General features: G+C 38.5%; 2 protein-coding genes across 3 annotated transcripts; one reads left to right on the top strand and one right to left on the bottom strand.

The window, feature by feature from the left end:
* The first annotated feature begins 4,809 nt into the window (after nt 1-4,809).
* Nucleotides 4,810-8,705, top strand: LOC146546379 (uncharacterized). Of its 2 annotated transcripts, none has more exons than XM_085263646.1 (5): nt 4,810-5,755; nt 5,857-5,953; nt 6,327-6,437; nt 6,886-7,052; nt 7,386-8,705. In XM_085263646.1, exons 2-5 carry the CDS (start codon nt 5,864-5,866, stop codon nt 8,311-8,313), a joined length of 1,296 nt encoding a protein of 431 aa, XP_085119772.1. In that variant the 5' UTR covers nt 4,810-5,755; nt 5,857-5,863; the 3' UTR covers nt 8,314-8,705. The 2 variants fall into 2 exon arrangements, with proteins under 2 accessions (XP_085119772.1, XP_085119770.1); XM_085263644.1 differs by having other exon boundaries at nt 4,811-5,588.
* A 1,139-nt stretch (nt 8,706-9,844) lies between these two features.
* LOC146546378 (uncharacterized) lies at nt 9,845-15,416 on the bottom strand. The gene is made up of 11 exons (XM_085263647.1): nt 15,206-15,416; nt 14,113-14,533; nt 13,932-13,964; nt 13,746-13,835; nt 13,263-13,334; nt 11,945-12,047; nt 11,813-11,865; nt 11,626-11,704; nt 10,932-11,404; nt 10,539-10,732; nt 9,845-10,430 (listed from the first exon to the last, which is right to left on the bottom strand). Exons 2-11 carry the CDS (start codon nt 14,323-14,325, stop codon nt 10,286-10,288), a joined length of 1,455 nt encoding a protein of 484 aa, XP_085119773.1. The 5' UTR covers nt 14,326-14,533; nt 15,206-15,416; the 3' UTR covers nt 9,845-10,285.
* Nucleotides 15,417-21,280: the final 5,864 nt, after the last annotated feature.

Below are 21,280 nucleotides of genomic sequence, written 5' to 3'. Positions count from 1 at the left end.
TAAACATATTGATACTATTTTTATGAGAAAACTTTAGGGGACCATTCGTTCTCGTCATACTCGAGAGGTCAAAGTAGATTCTGCTGCCCGATATTTACCCTGTAATATATGCTTCAGCACAGTAAGGTGTATTAAACCCGCTAAATAATGCTATTTTGTTTTCTTTAGACTTTTAAGTCCACTAATTGTCTGTTGACAGCTCCCTTCTGACATGTAACCGTCTCCTGGCAGCTCTCACTGAATTACTTTGAAACTAAAAACTGCTATTCTTAGGCGAGCTCTACTGATTATCAACTCCTTCCCTATGAAAAGTTACTGCGTGTGCAGTTAATGCGCAGTGATTTACAATAGACATACATTTTGTTTAACATGCCATTCACCAGATGATTTCTATTTTGGAGTTTTTCTTTTAATCATAACAAATGAGAGGTAAAATTTTCCTTGCAAATTTCATGAATGGAAGTAGTTGACCAACATAGTTGGTCAAAGCTTTAAAATTAACATTTTGTAAATAGATGTGTAATTAGCACATGGAGCCATCTGGTAAATAGTAAATGGACTGGTTCTTATATACAGTAGCACTCTTCTACTGTAAGCTGCTTTATTTAACATGCTTCATTCATCCATTGAAACACAGTCACACAAGCACTTTTTCTACACCTAAGGGCATTCTAGCTGACATTTACACATATTCATACTCTGATGAATGCATTGGACAGCAACTTGGGATTCAGTCTCTTGCCCAAGGATACATCCAGGGCTCAAACCAGCAACCTTCCAAGCTGCTCTACCTCCTACACTGCAACCACCTGATGAGCCATTGTCAGGATGTCAGGGGAACATGACGGTTTCCACAAATGTTGCACACTCTGTGGTGACCCTATTTTTATAGGATTAAGCTTAAGTTTATGAAAATTTCTGTTTGTTGGAAGATGTAATTACACACTAATTAATGTATATTTATGTATTCAATATTAAGATTTTGTATTAAATAACCTTTAAAAAAAATGACTGCCTGCACATTTAACAAACCAACCCTTCTGGGGGAATGCTACTGTCCACCTGTTTCTTGTGAATAGCTGTTTCAGGAAGACCCCCACCCCCTCATAAACTTCTACCAGAAGAGTTCACCCTTTTATCAAAGTATATTGAGATTCATTTCAAACATGCTTTCAACCTGTGGTCATGCATTTTATTTTGTTAGTAGATTCTTACTGTTCTTGTTTTTGACCCAGCAGTTTTTGCTGTTGTATGAAGAATGTGGTTCATTATTGACATGAACATGAATATTAGTGCTTTATTACTAGATAACCAACAGAACTTTACTCTACCACTGATTTTTGAGGTTGCATCTTCATGCTAATTTGCCCCCTTTAGAAAGTTAAAATGTTAATTGATTCAACTCAGCTCTTTCACATGCAAAAACAAAATAAATATCATGCAAAAGAAAAAAAAAACAACAACAACAAAAGTGTGACTCAAGTATGATTCAAAAGTATTTTTAGTATTAATACTAAATATAGTTAAGATCTTAACTTAATTATCATTAGCATTATTAATATGTTAATTGTTTCATAAATCATGACACACTCCCTCTGCAAGTGTATCTAGAAAGTTCTTTGACTCTTTGCTAAAGATTGAATAAATGTTAACTGTAAAAATTAAGGTTTTATATTTTTTTAAGACCAGGCTTTTTATTTTGTCCTCTGCTCTCAATTTTACGTAATAAAGCTTGAAATTAAATTACGGACTTCAGAGAAAATGCAGTCATGTAATAAAAAATGTTGAAAATTAGAATTCATAACAGGTATGAAAATTGGTAGCACACCCATGTTTCTTCACCCCAACCAATACATTAAATAATACAATACATTAAATATATATATATGGTTAGACTACATGTCTTTGGAGTGTAGGATTGCAAGTTCAATTCCCGCCTGGGGTGTCTGCATCCAGTAAGGGTCCTAAGGCTAGACCCCCCCATGCTAAGCGAGCCTACCGCGGACATGATAGATGAATATGAAGGCATGCTGGCTCGGACGTCGCCCGGCTCAATAAGGTCCGCGTCAGGTGATGAGGAACCAGGGCACCCTGACAAGAAATGGGCTACTGGAACAAGAAGCTATCGGTGAGCAAGAGACAAAAACAGGGCGTTTTTGGCATGCTACTACGCAAGTAACCCTGGCAGAAGGGGCTACATGAATAGGATGAGGGACCTATGGATTCTTCGATACCCAACATCCACGACGACGAAACAACTAGTAGCTCAGTGTTCCAACATTCAAAAGAAGGGACTGCTCTCACAGCTAGAGATTGATGAGGTACAACACAAATGCCACGGCAAGGGGGAGCCAGGACACCAGGTCAGGGGGGAGATATCATCACCCCCACCTGAGATGGTACCACGCCCCAAGTGCGATAGGAGAAGGATCGTTGAGTGTGAGAGGAACTGACCTGAAAGATAAGATCATGGCCAAGCTTGAAACCTGGACCCCCCACAGGCGGTTACCCAGACTACATGAAGTACCCTCAGAAGGTCTGCTAGATGATGTTACGGACGATACCTAAAGCCATCATTGCCAAGACTAACAAGCTGATTTACAATATGGCAGCAGTGACAAGTGAGATGCGTGGCTACAAGTTGAACAGACACAAGGGGGCAGTACCCTCCATGGAGAAGGAGGCTAGAGGTTAAGATCAAGGTAGCACTGAGGGAGGTTAGCCAACTATCAAAGCTGCAGAAAGGTGGGACAAGGTGTCCCGTTTGGTTCTTTTGCCATCAGAATTATTGTCTAAAGGCAAAGCAAGATGCCCAACGGATTTACTTTACCAAATGGACCATCCCAGCCTTACCGTAATGGTCTATTTGATTTACCTTTGCTTTTATTGTTTATTTTATTGTATTTTATTTCCACTTGCTACACACGGGACAGACATGACTGGGGAAACGAAAAGGGTGAAAAGGTGTGAAAGAAAGAGAAATACAAAACAAACAGAGAAAAAATACATATATGAATCACCTGGATCACCTGCTGAGAAAGAAAAAAGAGAAAACAAGCAAAAAAAAAAGAGAGAGTTGTGCAGCACGTAGGATCGACAGCACACAGTGTGCTTTGAGGTAGGAGCCAAAAAGGGTGTAGTTTGTGTGTGTGAGCACCCGTGTGTACACCTGTGAGCATGATTCATTAGTATAATATGAAATAAATTCTACATGTGTCAAGTTGTGTGCCAATATTTGCTGTGTAGTAGAACTGAGACATAAGTCATTGCAAAAATTTATTTGAAATAATATTTAAATTCTCGGTAGAGAAAGCAGCTGGTGTCCTACAGCTCCAGGTGGTTTGCTACGGCGTTGATTAGCCTTTCCTCCATATTGAATGAAGAATGAAGGGCTTTGGCTGGATCTACCCCTTTGACCTAGGTCAGAGCATCACGTCACCAGGCTCCTAAATGGTTGTCGCAGCGTGACTTGATGCTGGAGTTCCTATTTTTCCAACTTGAGCGGTAAACACAATACGGTCAAATGCACAAAATGCAACACACAAACAGCCGCGCGTATTTTTATTCGCGCGAGCAAGTAGCGCGACTGACGCGTTTTTGCATCGCAAATCTGCTTCTGAATTTTCGCGGGATGTTCTAGAGGGTGAATCGGGAGCCCGGGAGATAATAGAAAGAACGACAACCGCCCACCGAATGGCCAGGCACTCAACAATGCTATACCAAGATTCACGCTCTGACAGTTTCCTGCTGATATAGACCGCAGGGCAGTGACTCCGGACGATCTGATTTCCTCGTGTCAGCATTGTTCCCACATCATCATAATTAATGTTGTTCCAGGTTCAACATTGCAAGTGACCAATCACCTTCTTGTGACGTCATTCCTTTGCGACTTCGAAATACCCGCCTTCGAGTATTTTGAAATACAAGTGAAGAAGCGAAAAACCGCCGCCTGTCCGCCGAATTTGAAGTCAATTTAGGATACTTTCCTTTAATAAACGGTAAGCATTATACATATGTTCCTCACTTGGCTTGCTGTTTGTTTGCTAGCGATAGGCTACTTGACGACAGCATTAGCTAACCAGTGTTCTCTAGACCAGCATTCCCCAACTTTTTGGGTGTTTCGTGGCCCGGGGGTTGGGTCAGGCAAAATTGCAGTAGCTTCCCTGATCATTTTACAAACATAAGTGAAGAGAATCTGGACTAAAAGGCCTAGACTTATGGTTGTGTGCTGAATCTATGAATCAAACTATCACCTGGAAACATAATTAACTGGTCCATAGCTGTGAAACTGGACATGAGTTCTTGATTCTATGGAGATTAACAGTAATCCAGAAATTTACAAATTTGTCCTGGTACATCGTGTAGATGTTGTCCCTGGGACATTGTGTAAATGTTGTCCCTGGGACATCGTGTAAATGTTGTCCCTGGGACATCGCGTAAATGTTGTCCCTGGGACATCGCGTAAATGTTGTCCCTGGGACATCATGTTAAAGTTGCCAGAGACATACCATATAAAAGTTTAGCTTCTTTTAGCCCCTGTTTGTTTTATATTATTTTATATATATATATTTTTTTTAATATTATATTTAATATTTACATTGTATTGCAAAAAACCCCACAACAAGTTAAAATGAATTAATGAATATTGACTAATTAAACCTTCGTTATTTTTCCACCAGAAATGGACGACATAATTAGAAGAAGTGTTCTGAATGACGAAAAAAAAAGAACTGGAAAAGACACACAACTTTGTGTGCATGTGTCACAATGCCAGGAGGACCCGTTCAGTGTTGTGTTAGAAAAATTGAACTCATTAACCCTTCATGGACATTATAAATGTTTAAATGTTGCCTCAGGTAAAGACAGGAAAAGAGACTATTACAAATTCAACTGCATCAGAGCTGGGAAAAAAGTCGAAACAGCTACAGAGCAGTGGGCTGTAAGGCCTATGTTTCATTTAAAGTACTCAAATGTTGGAAAGACCACACAGTCATCGTGCAGCGTACATATGATAAGCATGATGGGCATGATCCTTCGGACCCAAAAGACGCACATTTCAACAATATTTCCAGTGATTTAAGGAGGAAGATTGAGGAACTGCTTTCCCTTGGAACTAAGCCAGCCATCGTACTAACCGAATGTCATAAATGGGCCAAAGAACATGGACACAGAGATCTTCACAACAGAGAGCATTTTGTCACACCACGTGACATTGACAGTGTTAGAACCTGCATGATGAGGAAGAAGCACTTTAACTGTGGAGACAGTTAAAGTGTACATACCTTACTTAATGGAAAACATCAAGAACATGTTCTCTTCTATCAACCATACACATCTGACCAAGAACTAATGATTGTTTTGCAGACACCTGTAATGAAATCAAACATGGAGAACTATGCAAAACAGTTAGTATTTGTTGACACCACGCACTGCGTTAACCAGTATTCATTTCCCTTATTCACACTTGTTGTAAGAGATGATCATGGGCATGGAGTCCCTGTGGCCTATGCTATTGTCAGCAACGAAAGTCAGAAAACCCTGGAAACTGTTCTTGGAATAGTTTGTGAGCATTTCCCAACTTCCCCGAGGTAAATAATACATTGACAGCTATTAATTTTGAAATAATTCCTTTTCAAAAAAGTTATAACATGCCAGAATCTAATGCTATAGCTGCAGCATGGGCTGCAAAAAACTTTCCTTTCCAGTTGTTAAAGTTATTCCTATAGGCTGTATGCAGTATTTTATATATCTACTTGTGAGTTGAAATGTTTAATTTGGCATTGAAGTGGTGCTTTGAGATAGCAAAAACATTTTCATACTGTTTAATCTCATTTAGTGTTTTCTTTTTTTCTGTAGAGCATTTATGGTTGACAAAGACTTTGCGGAAATAAATGCTTTGCAGAAGGTTTTTCCAGAGTCAGCTATCCTTCTATGCTGGTACCATGTCTTGCAGGTAAACCACATTGTTTTCTTTTCACGTTGTCTAAGATGCACCTGAAACACATTTTTACAACAGGGTCCTGTTGTCATGATTTGCCTCATTGTGATATTCACCTACTCAGGTTAATGAATATAAAGGGATAAAATGTTGAGTGACTATGTCCATCCATTTAAGACCACAGTGCACTCATCTTCTGGTGGCTGCTTCCCAAAGCTCTTTTTGACATTTAAAAATATGTTTGCCTGGTTGATTTCTGTAATGCACAGGTCCTCTTGTCCAGTGAGTGACAAAGTTATTTTTGGACGTCAGCTTTCTTTTATGCTTTTTGTACAGCTGCTCCTCTGTCTCTCTCTCCAGATTAACTTTTTTTCTCTTACATTCACAGGCTGTTAATCGATGGCTTTCAAAATCAGAGTCCGGGGTCCATGGGCTTTCTAACACCCAAAAGAGAAATGAAATCATTTCTTTCTTTTGTAAGCTGAAAGCTTGCACATCTGTAAGTGTAATTTGTCTATTTCACATTTTGATTTCTTGATTACACTAAGAGCATAATAACTTTCAGTTGCTAAAAAAAGTTACAGAGAGATACAAAATAGATTTTTGAAACAATTTCTAAAACTGGCTTCTTATCTTGCTTATCAAAACAAGTACTTAAGCTGTGCAGAACATCATTGTGTCACCCACTGTGCAGTAGAACTTGTGAGTGGGATTCTTTCACAGACAGATGCTGAAACCAAATATGCTTATAGGTTTAGTGTTCCTTCTTAGCCATTGTAAGGGAAGAAATAATTGCTTCTTAATACAAAAACACGACATATTATTAATAACTTAAAATTCTTAATGTTATTCAATAAAAGGAAAAGGGCTTCAATACATAATATTAAAGATTTCAATAGGTCTGTTAAATGGATTGAAATATATTCTGTTGCATCCAATTCTCTTAGGAGGACGACTTTAAAGCCACATCAGCAGAGTTCTGCCAGACATTTAAGCAATACCCTTTGGTGTGCCAGTATTTTCAGAAGCACTGGGAAGGCATTGGCCACATGTGGTGTGACTACGGCCGTCGCTTCAGTCACGCTCGTTGTGAAACAAACAATGTGATTGAAAGGTATGATTTATTATTTTGACCTCATTCAATTGTATTGCTGAAAAAAAGATATTATGCTTTAATCCAAGAGGCTAAACTGAGTAGGTTCGTCATGTCATTGCCAGAACAGGTTTTAGGCAAATCCTTTAAATTCTAGCAGCGTTTTTTATGTTATCACAACAAAAAACAGAGTAGGTGGATTTGCCTAAATCAGCTAAACCGGCACAGAGCATTCCTTTATAAAAGACGTGTGCAATAGGTATTCCAATTTTTAAAAAAAATAATACAGTCTTGATTAAAACTTTAAATTCCTTCAATTACAGTTACTAATCATTTCAAATAACTTTTGTTCAGATTTTTCCACCGCCTGAAATACCAGTTTTTATCTGGCTACACGAATAGGCGTCTGGATGATCTGATTGAAGTGCTCCTAGGGAAGGCCGACGACTACTTCTCAGTCATAAAAACCCTGCAAGATGTGGGCCGCATGAAAAACAGGTTTGCTGACACCTTGTCTCAAGTTTCAGACTCTGCTTCAAGACTGATGGAAAGTGGTTGGGCTCTTAAAATTACAGTCAAGAACAGCCATGGAGTTAATGCATATCAAGTCCCATCTGAGTCAAGAGAAGACATGGTGTATGATGTCTGCCCTGTTGAGTCCTACTGCAACTGTACATATGGCTTACGAGGACTTCTTTGCAAGCATCTAGTGTTACTTGCAAAATTAGCAGAGGCTGACAATGACATCTATCCAAACATGGAAACAGACATTTCTACCTTGGCAAGAATTGCAGTGAAAGAAAGGCATTACTTTGTACACTGTGAGGACTTGAAAGTGATAAAAATGCCAAGTTTGTTTGGAAATCTGTGTTTTTTTGCATCGGCTGAAACACTTCAGTGCACTTGTTGTACATTCTCTCACTATAACACATGTGCTTGCCTGAAGGTGGCTTGTAGCCATTTTAAACAAATGAAAAACTCTCTGAAAAGTCCTCTATCAACTTTGAATGACACTCCTGTAGTTGAAAGCACAGACAAAAAATGCACAGAAGATGCAGTTGGAAAACTAAATGCTGTTTTAGACACAGTTAAACAGTGGGCATTCATTCCAGAGGGTATTACTCCAATGATAGATGAACTGCATACAAATGTCTTAAAAACAAAACAAGTAGGCAAAAGTATATGCCAGTACGAAATAAAGATGACAGATAATGCACGCAAAATTAGGCCATTGTATTCTAGCAAGAAACGTTCGGCCAGCATCGACATTCCAACAGTCTGAAAATGAATGTGAACAGTTGATAACCACTGAAAGAGAGACATCCTCTGGAGAAAATGAAAACCTTTTGGAATACAAAACAAAAAAGAGAAGAGTTAAAGCTAAGTATATGCACAAGTAGACTTTTGTGTGACATTTCAAAGGGACTGCATCCATTACTTCTGTTTATTGAAACCTAAAGCTGAATAGCTGTCTTAACTTTCTGCCAAGGAACAGTTGAAAAGAAATTGTTTGGTCTCTCAAGCAGTTGTTATTTATGTGTGTTATTCATTACTTTGGCTTGGTTGCTGTTTTTGATACAAATTCATCTGTGCCCATTGTAATATTTTCATATGTTACTATTTTTATATTGCTATGCATTATAAATAAAGGATTACTTATTACTATTAAAGGTCTGCATTTGTAATTGTTGGTATTATTTATAAAATATGCGCTCTTAAGTTTTTTGCTCCATAAAACGATACCTGTCACTTTTTGGACATAGAGTATCAGCTGTTGAGAATCCTGGCTCATACAAAATAGAAGTAAAAGGTTTCAACATCCAGCCTTTTTATGATTAAATACAAAGTGTAATAACAGAGTTATTGGGGTGTGATTTTGTTAATAGTTAGTCTTAAGTATAAGTTTAATAGTAATGAGTAAGAAAATATAGCCAGAATAATGGAATGAGACTAACACCTGACCTCACACTGAGATTTGGTATGAAGTGGCATGTTTGTGCTAATGCTGACATTGGGGCTCAGAGTTCCTCTGTGTGTATATATTTGTGAACGTTAACTTGGCTAATGTCCAAGGGTTTGACTGCTTTCCTGTTGGATTGTATCACAAAGAACAGGGATAAGAGCACCAGTGGCCGTGCACACCCTCATCTCTCTCCTTCACCCGATCATTAGTGTTGGAAACCGGCATTAGCTCAGAGTAGATTAGACTTCAGTATAGTGCAAGTGATTTGATTTTATGATTATTTGATTCAGTTTTTTCTGTGTTCAAGCTCAATTACTTTAATAAAATATGTTGAATTCAAACAAATAAATAAACAAATAAACTGTGGACATTACCCTTTTAAACCTTTCTGAAACAAGACAGGTAAAAACCAGTGTATAAAAGTTTACATAGGTATAAATAGCTCTAACACTTTACTCCAGCCTGGCGTCCACACATGTGGACATCACATTTTGGGTTATTTAGACCAAAATACTAAATCTTGATCAACAAGTGCCTGATATACAGTTATGAGGACATTATACTGCAACTGTTCTATCGAAATTTCAAATGAATGTCCTCATATGTGGCTCTCATTTTTCTCAGAAACAAAAATTAGGTAAAAAAAAAACAAAACCTGGTAATTCTTTCTTTTTACATTCATCGGGTTCCAATCGGCCCAAATATCAAAGAGAAATTAAAAATGCATGCCATGGAAGATTTCGGGTCTTAGGGGGTTAAAATGACCAGACCCCTCCGGCCTGTTTTCCAGGCCACTAAATTAAACCCAGTCAATTACCAATTGAACAGAATAAAAACCTACGAGGTCCACTAATAGTCCAAAAGTCCAAATCTTTAATAGAAAAGACAGGCAGAACTCAAACAAACAATAATCCAAACGAGGAGCATATATACACACTGGAAAGTAAATAATTATAAGTTATTAAATCAGACTAATTAAATACAGTAAAACTAATAAGGGAAGACGAACACACGGGAAATAAAAATAACAGTGTAAACATACCAAAACTCAAAATAAAACAGGAAAGTTACTACAAACCGAGTGTGACACAATTACATTCATATTGAAACATATGTGATAATTTTCTTTCTTTGTAGCATTTTTAAGATATGTGTTAGAACAGTCATTATGCTGTTTGGATTAGGAACCAATCATTTTTGCCAAATAGTTAACACAAACTTAGAACAACAGTGAACAATTTTCAAGATTCTGATTTACAGAACAAACAAAAGTCACAAAAGGTTTCATTATTTAAGAGACAAGATCAAGTTTTTCACACAGGAATGAAATGACAGAATCCAGTGCAGCGGGGCCAAAGGTGTGTGTCAGCAAACTGAAGGTTGAGGAATCAGTCAGCTCATGTTTAAGATTGTGTTGGATTTTGAGAAGAGTCTGTCTGTTATTAGAAAGTAAGATTAACAATGTTACACCAATAACCCAAATACGGGGAAATGACAAATAATACCAAAAAAGATACAACTTTCATATTGTTTTACTAACTTACTTTGTCATATCAGCACTTGAATGGTCGATGCCTTTACAGACCATGTCTGTTGTGACATCGCAGGCCAATCTTCCGGCAAACCCGAGGGCTAGCTCCCCAGCCTCCTCTTCACTCAGAACACTAAACACTGTTACTTTAGTTTTGGCCTTCTTAGGCCTGTCAAGAATCATTGCGGGCAGTTTGGCTTTACGGCCCTAAAAAAGAAAAAGTGCAAACACCAAAAGAGCAGAGAGAGACACACACACGCGCACAAAGTTAAATGCTTTTGTTTACATGGTGTAATTGTGTATATGTTGCAGCAAATGCACAATTTCCAGCCACATTGTCACTTCATTGATACGAGTAACCCGGATTTATTTCAGGTGACATCAAAATCACGAAATGTATACCTACCCCAATCAAACCTCTGAAAACATGAACTGACATGTTCTCTGCATTGATTCTGTGCTTGATCTCGTCTTCTGTTATTGTGTAGGTTTTCTTTTTTGAGCTTGGTACAGATAAGCGACCATGCACTCTGTAAACTGTACTAGTTCCTTCTGAATCAGTTTGGAATTCTGTATCTGCATCGATCCTGTCAACATCATCAGCAGCAGCATTATCTGTACTCAGACTTGTGCCGTATACTTCTGTTTCTTTTTCTTTGTCTTCAGTCTGTGTACCTTCATCTCTGACTGTCAGTCTTCCTATCTCACTGTTACTTGTCGATTTGCTGCAGATGTTCTCTCCCTTAGGAACTTTTCCTTTGTCATTCGCTGCCTGATGCTTTCCCTGATGACATTCTTCACTGGCTACTTCTATTGCTCCTCCTGTATAGCCACCCACTATGCTGCACAACTCCTTTCCCTCTGCTGTGCTGCACTGTGCTGTTACATAAAGAAGAATGATATAAACAGCACTATATCAATTTAATTGTGAAGAGAAATCCCCACAATACGACACAGTTATGTCTAAAATAGTTTTGTGTAAAAAATGGATCTTGAAACGTCCACTTTAATTACACAGTCCTGGTGTGCAAAGGCAAAATTACGAAAAAAAAATTCACTTTAAACATTTTTGGACATTGTTTAGTTATATTGTGACTTACTCTCACAGAAGATACAGATGCCACAAACAGACTTTGAACAACGCATGTGCTTGTATGCACCACATTTCTGGCACTGCACCTGTGAATTAAAAAAAGAAAAAAGAAGAAGAAATAAACAAACAAAAAACAAATGAACAAAGTCCATTAAATAAACAATCTATATGGCTAAGGACATGTCATAGTGTACCCGGTCTTTGGCTGCAATCACACACCAGCACTGACTGCACTTCCTAGTTCGATCTGCAAAATATAATTTGTTTAAGTACAAGTTACATTTTCCAATGTTAGAGAAAAAGAAGGCAGCTAATTTTATCTTTACCTATTGAGGAAAATAAGTAGTGGCAAAGTCGGGACCTGAGCTTTGTGATTTCAGTGTTGTACTCCTCCACTTGTGTTTTACCGTCAATGAGAGATTGGGCAAACTAATAATTGACGAAGAAGAAAAAAAAAAAAAGAACAAAAAGAATTAGATTAACAAAGAAATGTTTGTTTGTTTTTAACCCCCCCCCGAGAAAAAAAAAAAAAACAGAGCAACCAAAGCAAAGCATTACTGCTGAAATGGTTCAATCTACAAAAAAAATTGAGATTTTACCATCCTGCCTCTAAGGCTTTAAAAACTGAATAGGCAAAAATGTAAACATTACGTATATAGGTTAAAGCTATAGTTTTCAGTACAATTATGACATGCACTCCACATGAGTTCCCATCCTGTTGATGTGGGTGGCTCACATGTGACAAGGTCCACTCTCCAGCGCAGCCTCTTGCTGAAGCAAATGAGCTGAGAGATCGCAGTTATTACAAATAAAAAGCATATAGAGAAATCAATAACCACGTTCGGTAATGATTTCAATTAAATTAAATATGTTATGTTAAATATGTTAATTAATTACCTCCAGTTTTTCAACACCGCACTTTTTCTGACCTCCGACTCGCCAAATGAATTCATATAGACCAGGGGTGCTCAATACGTCGATCGCGATCGACCAGTCGATCGCAAAGGTAGTATTGGTAGATCGCATGGCATTAAAAAAATAGATGCCAGCCTATCATCCATCCCGTCACTTGATTGATACAGGGAAGCCAGTCAGATGACAGCAGATTTTTTCTGACGCTTAGGTCGCTGCGCATGCGCAAACAGCGGCGCGAAGTGTAGTAAAACTGACAAGCTAGTCAGCGAGTTAACTCCAATTTTTAGCTCTCGGTTTTTTCTCTTAAACCTGGCCGTCAGCAGCTACTGTCCGGACTATGCATCCCTGGCTGATTCAATTCAGTGCAAGTCATCAGAGTAAACTCAGGTAATGACAAAAAATTTACATAGTTAATTGCGTTGTGAAATATTGGATATTGCGGTTATGCATGTATATACATTGTAGATATAAAGAATCCTCAATATATTTATAAATAAGTATATGTTTTGGATTTTTGTAGTGGGTAGATCATTTTGACTTGGTCATTTTATAAGTAGCTCACATGCGGAAAAAGTGTGAGCACCCCTGATATAGACTATGGTCCTCTTGGGTATGTCACAAAACTGTTTTGTAAAAAGATGGATATGGTAGGCTTGGGCCTTGAGCTTTCCTAATGAGGGACACTGAAAAGTATCATGCACTAGAGAGTGCAAAATCTGTGCAACTTACAAACAAGGTCCAGTGGCTGCCGTTTTCCAGACAGGCTCCAATCAATTTCTCATACATCTGAAAGATGTTTTTCTGGAAATAAAAATAATGTGACAAGTATGTTTTTCTGTCAAGAATGACACTGCAAAACTGCAAAAGCTTGTCAGGTGAGACTTGTAATTAATTCTGCAGATACACAAACATATAGAAAGTGTCATTTTTTGTTTACATTAATTAATTTCTATAGTGTGTACAAAACAAATCAAGACCACAGACTCAACACGCACCACTAAATTTTTGGTGTTCTTTATCAGTTGGCCAAGACAGAAATGTTTTAATCTGTGTGCATTGCTTTTGAACAAGTCTTTACACAGAAAAGGTTTCAGAAAGGTATTTTTCAGGTTCTTCTGACAAGGCTTCAATTTTGGAAAATGCTGTTTGTTTATAGTGGCAACTTATAAACCCTTTGTAATAAGAACATAGTTACCACAGTCCAAGTCATACCTTCAAAAAGTATGCACTTTGTGCTCTTGTGGACCCATCCAAAATTTTTCCAGTGATTTGGCTTGGTATTGGATAAATGTGAGGGAAATTCTATAAAAATAACATAAATACACCTATGTTTTCAAATACATTACAAAAAACGTAAACATGCTATGTCATTATGATCAAACAAGCTTTTCAACATACCTCACACTGCAAATAGATTAGGCCATCTATTACCTTATAAAACAAATAAATAAATACATATAAATAAAAACAGAACTAAGGAACACGATTCATTAAGTAAATTGTACAATAAAGTGTATTTAAAGCAGAATTTAACATTAGTTTTATGACAACATAAAAGGATTTTTATGTCAAGAGGTACCTCATCTGAAATGTTAGTCTGGTCAAACAGGGATTTCAAACTTGAAATACCAATAGAGTTTGGTCCAGCTACTCCCACAAGGTAATCTGTGAGAAAGCATATGCTGTAGTCAACAGATATCATTTTCTTTTTGCATGCTGCAACCATCATCCATTTCAGTCTTCTAGGAGCTTTGTCTGGTTGTAGTTCTTTTTTCTCCTCCTCTCCCCTCATCTATTAATTAAATTGTTTTCTGACCTTCCTAACTGTTTCCGACCTGTCTTCCCAATGTGATGTTTAAGCAATATATGTATGGTCAGAAGGGGGTGAAATTTTCATTGCAGTTGTACGTGTAACATTGCATGTGATAATAAAAGGCTTGATTGGTTGATTATTCAACATGAGTTGACATTTACCTGACATTGTGAAGGAGTCACAGTTTCTGTAAGGGTGTAAGAACATAACATGTGGATTTGTTACACTTCTTTTTCACAAGTTAATAACAATCAATAATTTTCATTCCATTATTTACAAGCTATCACACGATGTCCCTGGGACAACATTTACACGATGTCCCTGGGACAACATTTACACGATGTCCCTGGGACAACATTTACACGATGTCCCAGGGACAACATTTACACGATGTCCCAGGGACAACAATTACACGATGTCCCAGGGACAACATTTACACAATGTCCCAGGGACAACATTTACACGATGTCCCAGGGCAACTTCTACATGATGTCCCAGGGACAACATTTACGCGATGTACCAGGACAAATTTGTAAATTTCTGGATTACTGTTAATCTCCATAGAATCAAGAACTCATGTCCAGTTTCACAGCTATGGACCAGTTAATTATGTTTCCAGGTGATAGTTTGATTCATAGATTCAGCACACAACCATAAGTCTAGGCCTTTTAGTCCAGATTCTCTTCACTTATGTTTGTAAAATGATCAGGGAAGCTACTGCAATTTTGCCTGACCCAACCCCCGGGCCACGAAACACCCAAAAAGTTGGGGAACACTGGTTAGCTAATGCTGTCGTCAAGTAGCCTATCGCTAGCAAACAAACAGCAAGCCAAGTGAGGAACATATGTATAATGCTTACCGTTTATTAAAGGAAAGTATCCTAAATTGACTTCAAATTCGGCGGACAGGCGGCGGTTTTTCGCTTCTTCACTTGTATTTCGAAATACTCGAAGGCGGGTATTTCGAAGTCGCAAAGGAATGACGTCACAAGAAGGTGATTGGTCACTTGCAATGTTGAACCTGGAACAACATTAATTATGATGATGTGGGAACAATGCTGACACGAGGAAATCAGATCGTCCAGTGACTCCCTTTACCTGCGGGACAAAATGGCCTCCAGCCCTCTGTTCAAGGCATCAATAGGCAGAATAAAAGGGAGGGAGAAATAGGACTGTGAAGCAGGTGTTCCCCACAGAGAGCCTACTTCACCTGCACGAATGCCGCCTGGCACTGCTACCTTGACCTGGGGCACCCTTCCAGCTGAGATCAGTCAAGGGTGCTGATCAGGTTTTTCAAAGAACCGTCTCAACACTTTTTTCTGCTCTCTCTTTCTAGTCCCTGTCAGGACTCTTGCTGCAGCATTTTGGATTAACTGAAGTTTTTCAGGGAGTTTTTTGGACTTCCTGATAATAATGAATTACAGTCGTCCAGCCTGGAAGTAATAAATGCATGAACTAGTTTTTCAGCGTCACTCTGAGACAGGATATTTCTAACTTTAGAGATGTTGCGCAAATGGAAGAAAGCAGTCTTACATATTTGTTTAATATGTGCATTGAAGGACATGTCCTGGTCCATGAGCGCTGAAAGTGGCTGGGACTCCGAACAAACCGAATGGAAGTGTGACAAATGTCAGCAGAGAAGCGGTTTCAGCCTCTCTCCGTGCTTTAAGGAGGTTGAGGTGTTATACCTGTGTGACCATACCATTTCATGGTCTACGTCACCCCCTCGCCATGTGACCACGAAGGGTCCTTGCCACTTGGTGAGTAAGTTTGACCTGGAATAAAGGAGTAATACAAGCACTTTATCTTTACCTTCCTCCCAGTTTTCTTTAATTAGGTCAAACAACCTCCATGGCTTCCGGATGAACAGTTATTCAAAGGAAGAAAATCCCATTGAGGCCTGGGGCAGATTCCGCACTGCAAACAACAGAGGGTCTAACCAGCAATCCCAATTGCATTCATCCTCGTGAATTAACTTACGGATCATGGACTTTAAAGTTTTATTCAGCCTTTCCACCGGCCCATTAGACTGAGGGACAGTGTTGGGATGTAGATATATATTTTTAATGCTTATTTTCTGCTTATATTGTTTTATGTATTTTAATAAGAGAGGCCTTTGGAAACCAAGCCCAGACGAGACAAAAACTAGGTCAGAGGGTGACAGGTCGCCCTGGCAACAGACTTTAGAAAGGGGAAGTTTAGTGCAGAGCTGCACAGGAAATCAGACACAAAAAGAAAGAGGAACTAACTGTGTGTGTGTGTGTGTGTGTGTGTGTGTGTGTGTGTGTGTGTGTGTGTGTGTGTGTGTGTGTGTGTGTGTGTGACGTGCTGCAGAACTATATAACCATGCTGGCTGCTACTGCATTCAGACCTGAGCATGTGTGTTCGGTCTCCATTTCCCGAAATGTAAAATAAAGATTATTTTTTTGAGCTATAAAAATTTTTTTTATTTATTTATTTTTTTTAAATTAGGATTTCTTCAGTTTTATTGGCCCACCCAATGCAGGGCCAATAAAACCGGGCCACTATTCGCTCCACAGTTTTAACAGAACCCATATGACACGCAATATGGCTGTAATGAGCCGCCTGGAAATAATTTCAGGCGGCTTTTAGACACCAACAAGCAGCAACTACAAAATACTTGTCATTTTGTATTATGATTTATGTCCACTTTGTTTGTCTTGAGTTTATTCTATAGTGCCATCGTTGTTCTGTTTAGCTTTTGATTATTCGATTCCCTCTTGTGTTTGTCCTCTGTGTCTCTTTCTGTACGTCTGTGTTTATATTTGAGTTCATGTGTCTTGCTTCCCTCTTCGTGTTTCATTCTTTTCCCCGCTGACTGTCATGTTTATCCATGTTTCCCCAGTCATGTCTCTGTGTGTCTGTCTGTGTCTCTGTACGCATGTTCCTGTTGCTTCCTGTTGCTTCCTGTTTTACTTTGGTAGGCTCCTGTCTGTGTGCACCATGTTTGTTTTTCTTCTCTTACTTTGAAGGTACCTCGTCTCATGTGTTATGTTTAGCCTTGCGTCCTCTGTCTCATTCTGTGTAATTTGATATGCTGTGTGTTTCCTCTGTGTTCCTTGAAGAGTCCTAGTCCTGGTTCTAGTTTTCCCCAATTTGGTGCCATGTCTCTAGTTTCCAGAGTTTTAGTTCGCGCTCTTTATTGCTACAGCAATAAAGCTGCCTCTTTGAGTTAACTTTTTGAGTTTGAGTCCTGCATTTGGGTCCACATCCTGCCTGCGACACAGTGACATTTACTTGTCTTATTTCTTACTTAGTTTTTCTCATATTATGTTTCCTTTCTTAAATTCTGTCATCTTGTACTATGTTTTTATGTTATTTGATTATTTTCAATATACAGGTCAACAGCTGTTATTTTAGATGTGCTATAGAAATAAATCACACACACACACACACACACTTTGACTTAATGTGTGTGTATACTCAGACTTTTTACTTTTTAAAACATGTCAGTAAATTGTGTATAAGCATTCTATTTGTATTTATAATATGTCAGTATATTTATGCTATCTAAATCTCATTTGCTGGACCACATGTGGCAGTATTGCTTATGTAATGACAATAAAGAGTCTTGGCTCTTGGATATTGAAGCTGAAATGAACGTTTTTTCTGTTAAATAAATAAAAAAGTAAAAATGATGTATAAGTCTTCAACAATCATATCAACTCTGTTTTTTAACATGACTTCACATCAGAATAAATGCACTCATGCACAGGCAGATTTCCAGTGTGGGTATGATAATGTAATAACAGGCCCTTGAACACAGGCATGTAAAAGGCCGGTCCATCCTGCACAGAACTGAGAACTGAACCATGAGGTGACTCCAATAATTTTAGAAGTTTTATATCTTTTTTTCTGCTGATTCTCTTACAGTTTTTGTCACTTGTTAGTCTCCTTGAGGTCATACAGATATATACAGTAGTTCCATAGTTTGTCAGTAGATGGAGGCAGAAGACTGTAGTGAGTCCAGCTGCTGTGTTATTTTGTTCAGGCAGTGACTGGAGGTGAGTCTGTCGGTGGTGGTTCAGTGTGTTGCGCTGCTATGGCAGGATGAACTCAAGAAAGCAGAACAACAAACAAAGCAAGAAGTAAAGCCTGTTTTCTTCCTCAGTCTTGCAGGAGTGGCTGCAGACTTCAGAGGCAACATGTTAACTTGAGTATATCCTGTAAATAAGAGCTCAATGTGTCATAAACAGTGGAGCATTCTCGGTTTTAAAAAGATGATATGTTCAGTTGAGTCAATCCTGTGAGATTCTAGTTGCCCTTCATATTTTATGAACGATAGCATGAAAAGGTGCTACAGATGCTTCAGAGAAAAATTAGATCATGTAATCACGAGGGACAAAAACGTTAAACACTGTAGCAAAAGTAATGCCTGAGCATTTGTACCCTGACATCAGGGTACAAAAAACAACAGCTTTTCTTTCAACTGATTTGCACGGGAAAAAATTTGATTATTATCCACAGCAAAAATCTGTTAAACTACGACTCTTCTTTCTCTCTTTCCTGTACATCTAACATCAGCTGTTAACATATATTATGTTTGGCTTGTGGTAGATTTATGTGTCCTTTGAATTACTCCTGTTCAGTAAACTGTTCTGTTGAACTGTGCCAGTATTTAATAAACTACCTTCACCTACACAAACGCGCATCCTCGAGGCACCCGAGGACGCGCGTGAAGGCACAAAACATCTTCCTTTACCTTCTCCCCCCTCCACCTCAGCCTTTCCATCACTGTCCCACAGATGAGCGCAGATCATTTTCATTCATATTGTGAGTGATTGTTACACTGATGATAACAGGAAAAAGAAAAGAGATAAAGGAGACTAATGACACATGGCGCCTCCATCTCCAAGGCCAGCGCACCATGTCGTCATATTGTGATTACCCTGTGCTATTGTAAATATGTGTTTCTCTTAGGCTTACATAAATTTACATATGTTTTAAAACTCTCCTGGGATGGGAAACCATTAGGGACAATGTTAGCGTTTTCCATTATAGGCACCCACGTTTTCAGTGCTGTTTCACAGAATGGAAATGGCCATGCGCATGCAATAGAGGAAGGAGGGCACATTAGGCGAGAAGGAGAGCTGGAATTGAGAGGTTGTTCTTAGCATTATCTGAGGCACATAGAGAGAGAGTGTGTGGCTCTTGCTGTGCTACTCAGTCAGGGAGCATTAAGCTTTAAGAGGCAGTGAAGAGTCTCAGGTCTTCTGAGGGAACTTGACATTGTTCATAAATCCCTCAGGATCTGAGACAGAAGTAATGGTACACACACACATACAAGTGCCTGATTTCAAATTGGCCTATTAAATACAATTTTGCAGACATTACGATACATTTAAATATTATTTTTGTCCAGCATTGTGAAAAAATAAAACATACAATATTTGTTAGTATGCCAAAAATGTGTAGTCGTTATGTCATATCTTCGTTTTATTTTTTACAATACTATCAAAACCTTTTCCCTTTGATTTTTTTAATTTTAGCATTAATATTTTGCAAAATGGATAAAAATGTTCTTTTGTAAATGGTAATGTGTTATGTGTTTAGTCATTAGTAGTAACTTAAATTTTGCTGTTATTGGCAGCTTTCTGGAAATCATTGCAGATGAAAAATTGTTGTTTTCAGCTGATGCAACGAAATTAATATTTTAATTTGGCCCAATTAATATAAGCTCTCCTTTGGAGAATGCAAAGACTTATGAGTTTATAAGTAGTACAATGGCTATTTCAGTTATTGTCTAATAACTGCTTATTATACAATACAATACAATGCTGTTATTGTATTTTATTTTGGATGTGTCATGTGGTTTGAAGTTTCCACTGTGCTGAGAACCAGGCAGGTTTTAGCAAGAACCCCCTTCCCCAGCCGCCAGCACTGATAAAAGAGGAGAAAGAAATTAATAGCAAATAAGATTTAAAATATGTTGTGCAAAGAGATGGAGCATGGTGTTTCTGACTTCACAGGTTTGTGGCTGCAGGTGTAGCTATCACATCAGTGTCTTTGATACCGGGTAGTGCACAGATGGGGAAAGTTCATATCTTGTTGTATCTTGTTGTAGCATACATAGGCTTGTAATACACATATGCCGTAATATTACATTTTAATCCTGGTAAATTTAGTCATTTCCTGTAACTTAGTTCTTACTGTGAATTCTGCACAGCTCCTTTCTAAATTTGAACAGGTGTGTGATTGCAACTGTCCAAAAAACGTATATACATCTGCATCGCCAACACAGCAACTAGTTTTTTACACTTTTTAAAGTAATTAACAAAACCCTGTGCATTTGCTAATCATAGTCTTAAGGATTAATACCATAATGTTTTCATAAAAGCTACTGAATATAGCACCAAAACTTGAAAAAGAAAATAAGTGAAAGAGAAGGAACCTGTTGTAATCACCTAGTGAAAGCATCCAGTGGTCTTCACAGTCAAGACAGTGCCAGGTGTTATTCTCATGTAACGTCTCATTGATAAGAGCAGCAAACACCTCATTTACAGGAACCTTAGGCTATAAGATCAGGTACTTTAAAAGCCATCCAAACACATTCAGACCCTGCCTGTGAGCCAGCAAATAAAACACCTTGATATCACCACAACTAAACTAGGATGATTCTGTCTTAATGTCCCATTTCAGGGACCAAGGAGCCCATAGTCTTTATGGCTCCACAGAATTGCAGGAAGTAATGTTTGACACAGCAGGAGTCCTGCCTTTCAGATGATCAAAGTGACAAGTTCATCCTGCAACCAGAGCCACTTACAGGCGACATCAAGAAGCAGCAAGATTGGCAGCTTTTAGGTCCTTGGTCCATTTCATCAGCCATTACTACCAGCAGTGGCGGCATGCTGTGGAGGACTAGTGGGAGGAGGGGAAGGCAGATTAACAGACAGCTGATACAGGTGTATAGGCGG

This window comes from Mchenga conophoros, linkage group LG23, assembly GCF_057382185.1.
Source record: "Mchenga conophoros isolate Kocher_MC1m ecotype Shallow Benthic linkage group LG23, M_conophoros_male_GT1.1, whole genome shotgun sequence".
Classification (NCBI taxonomy): Eukaryota; Metazoa; Chordata; class Actinopteri; order Cichliformes; family Cichlidae; genus Mchenga; species Mchenga conophoros.
Note: the sequence above shows the minus strand (reverse complement) of the source record. Positions and strands in the feature narration are given on the sequence as shown.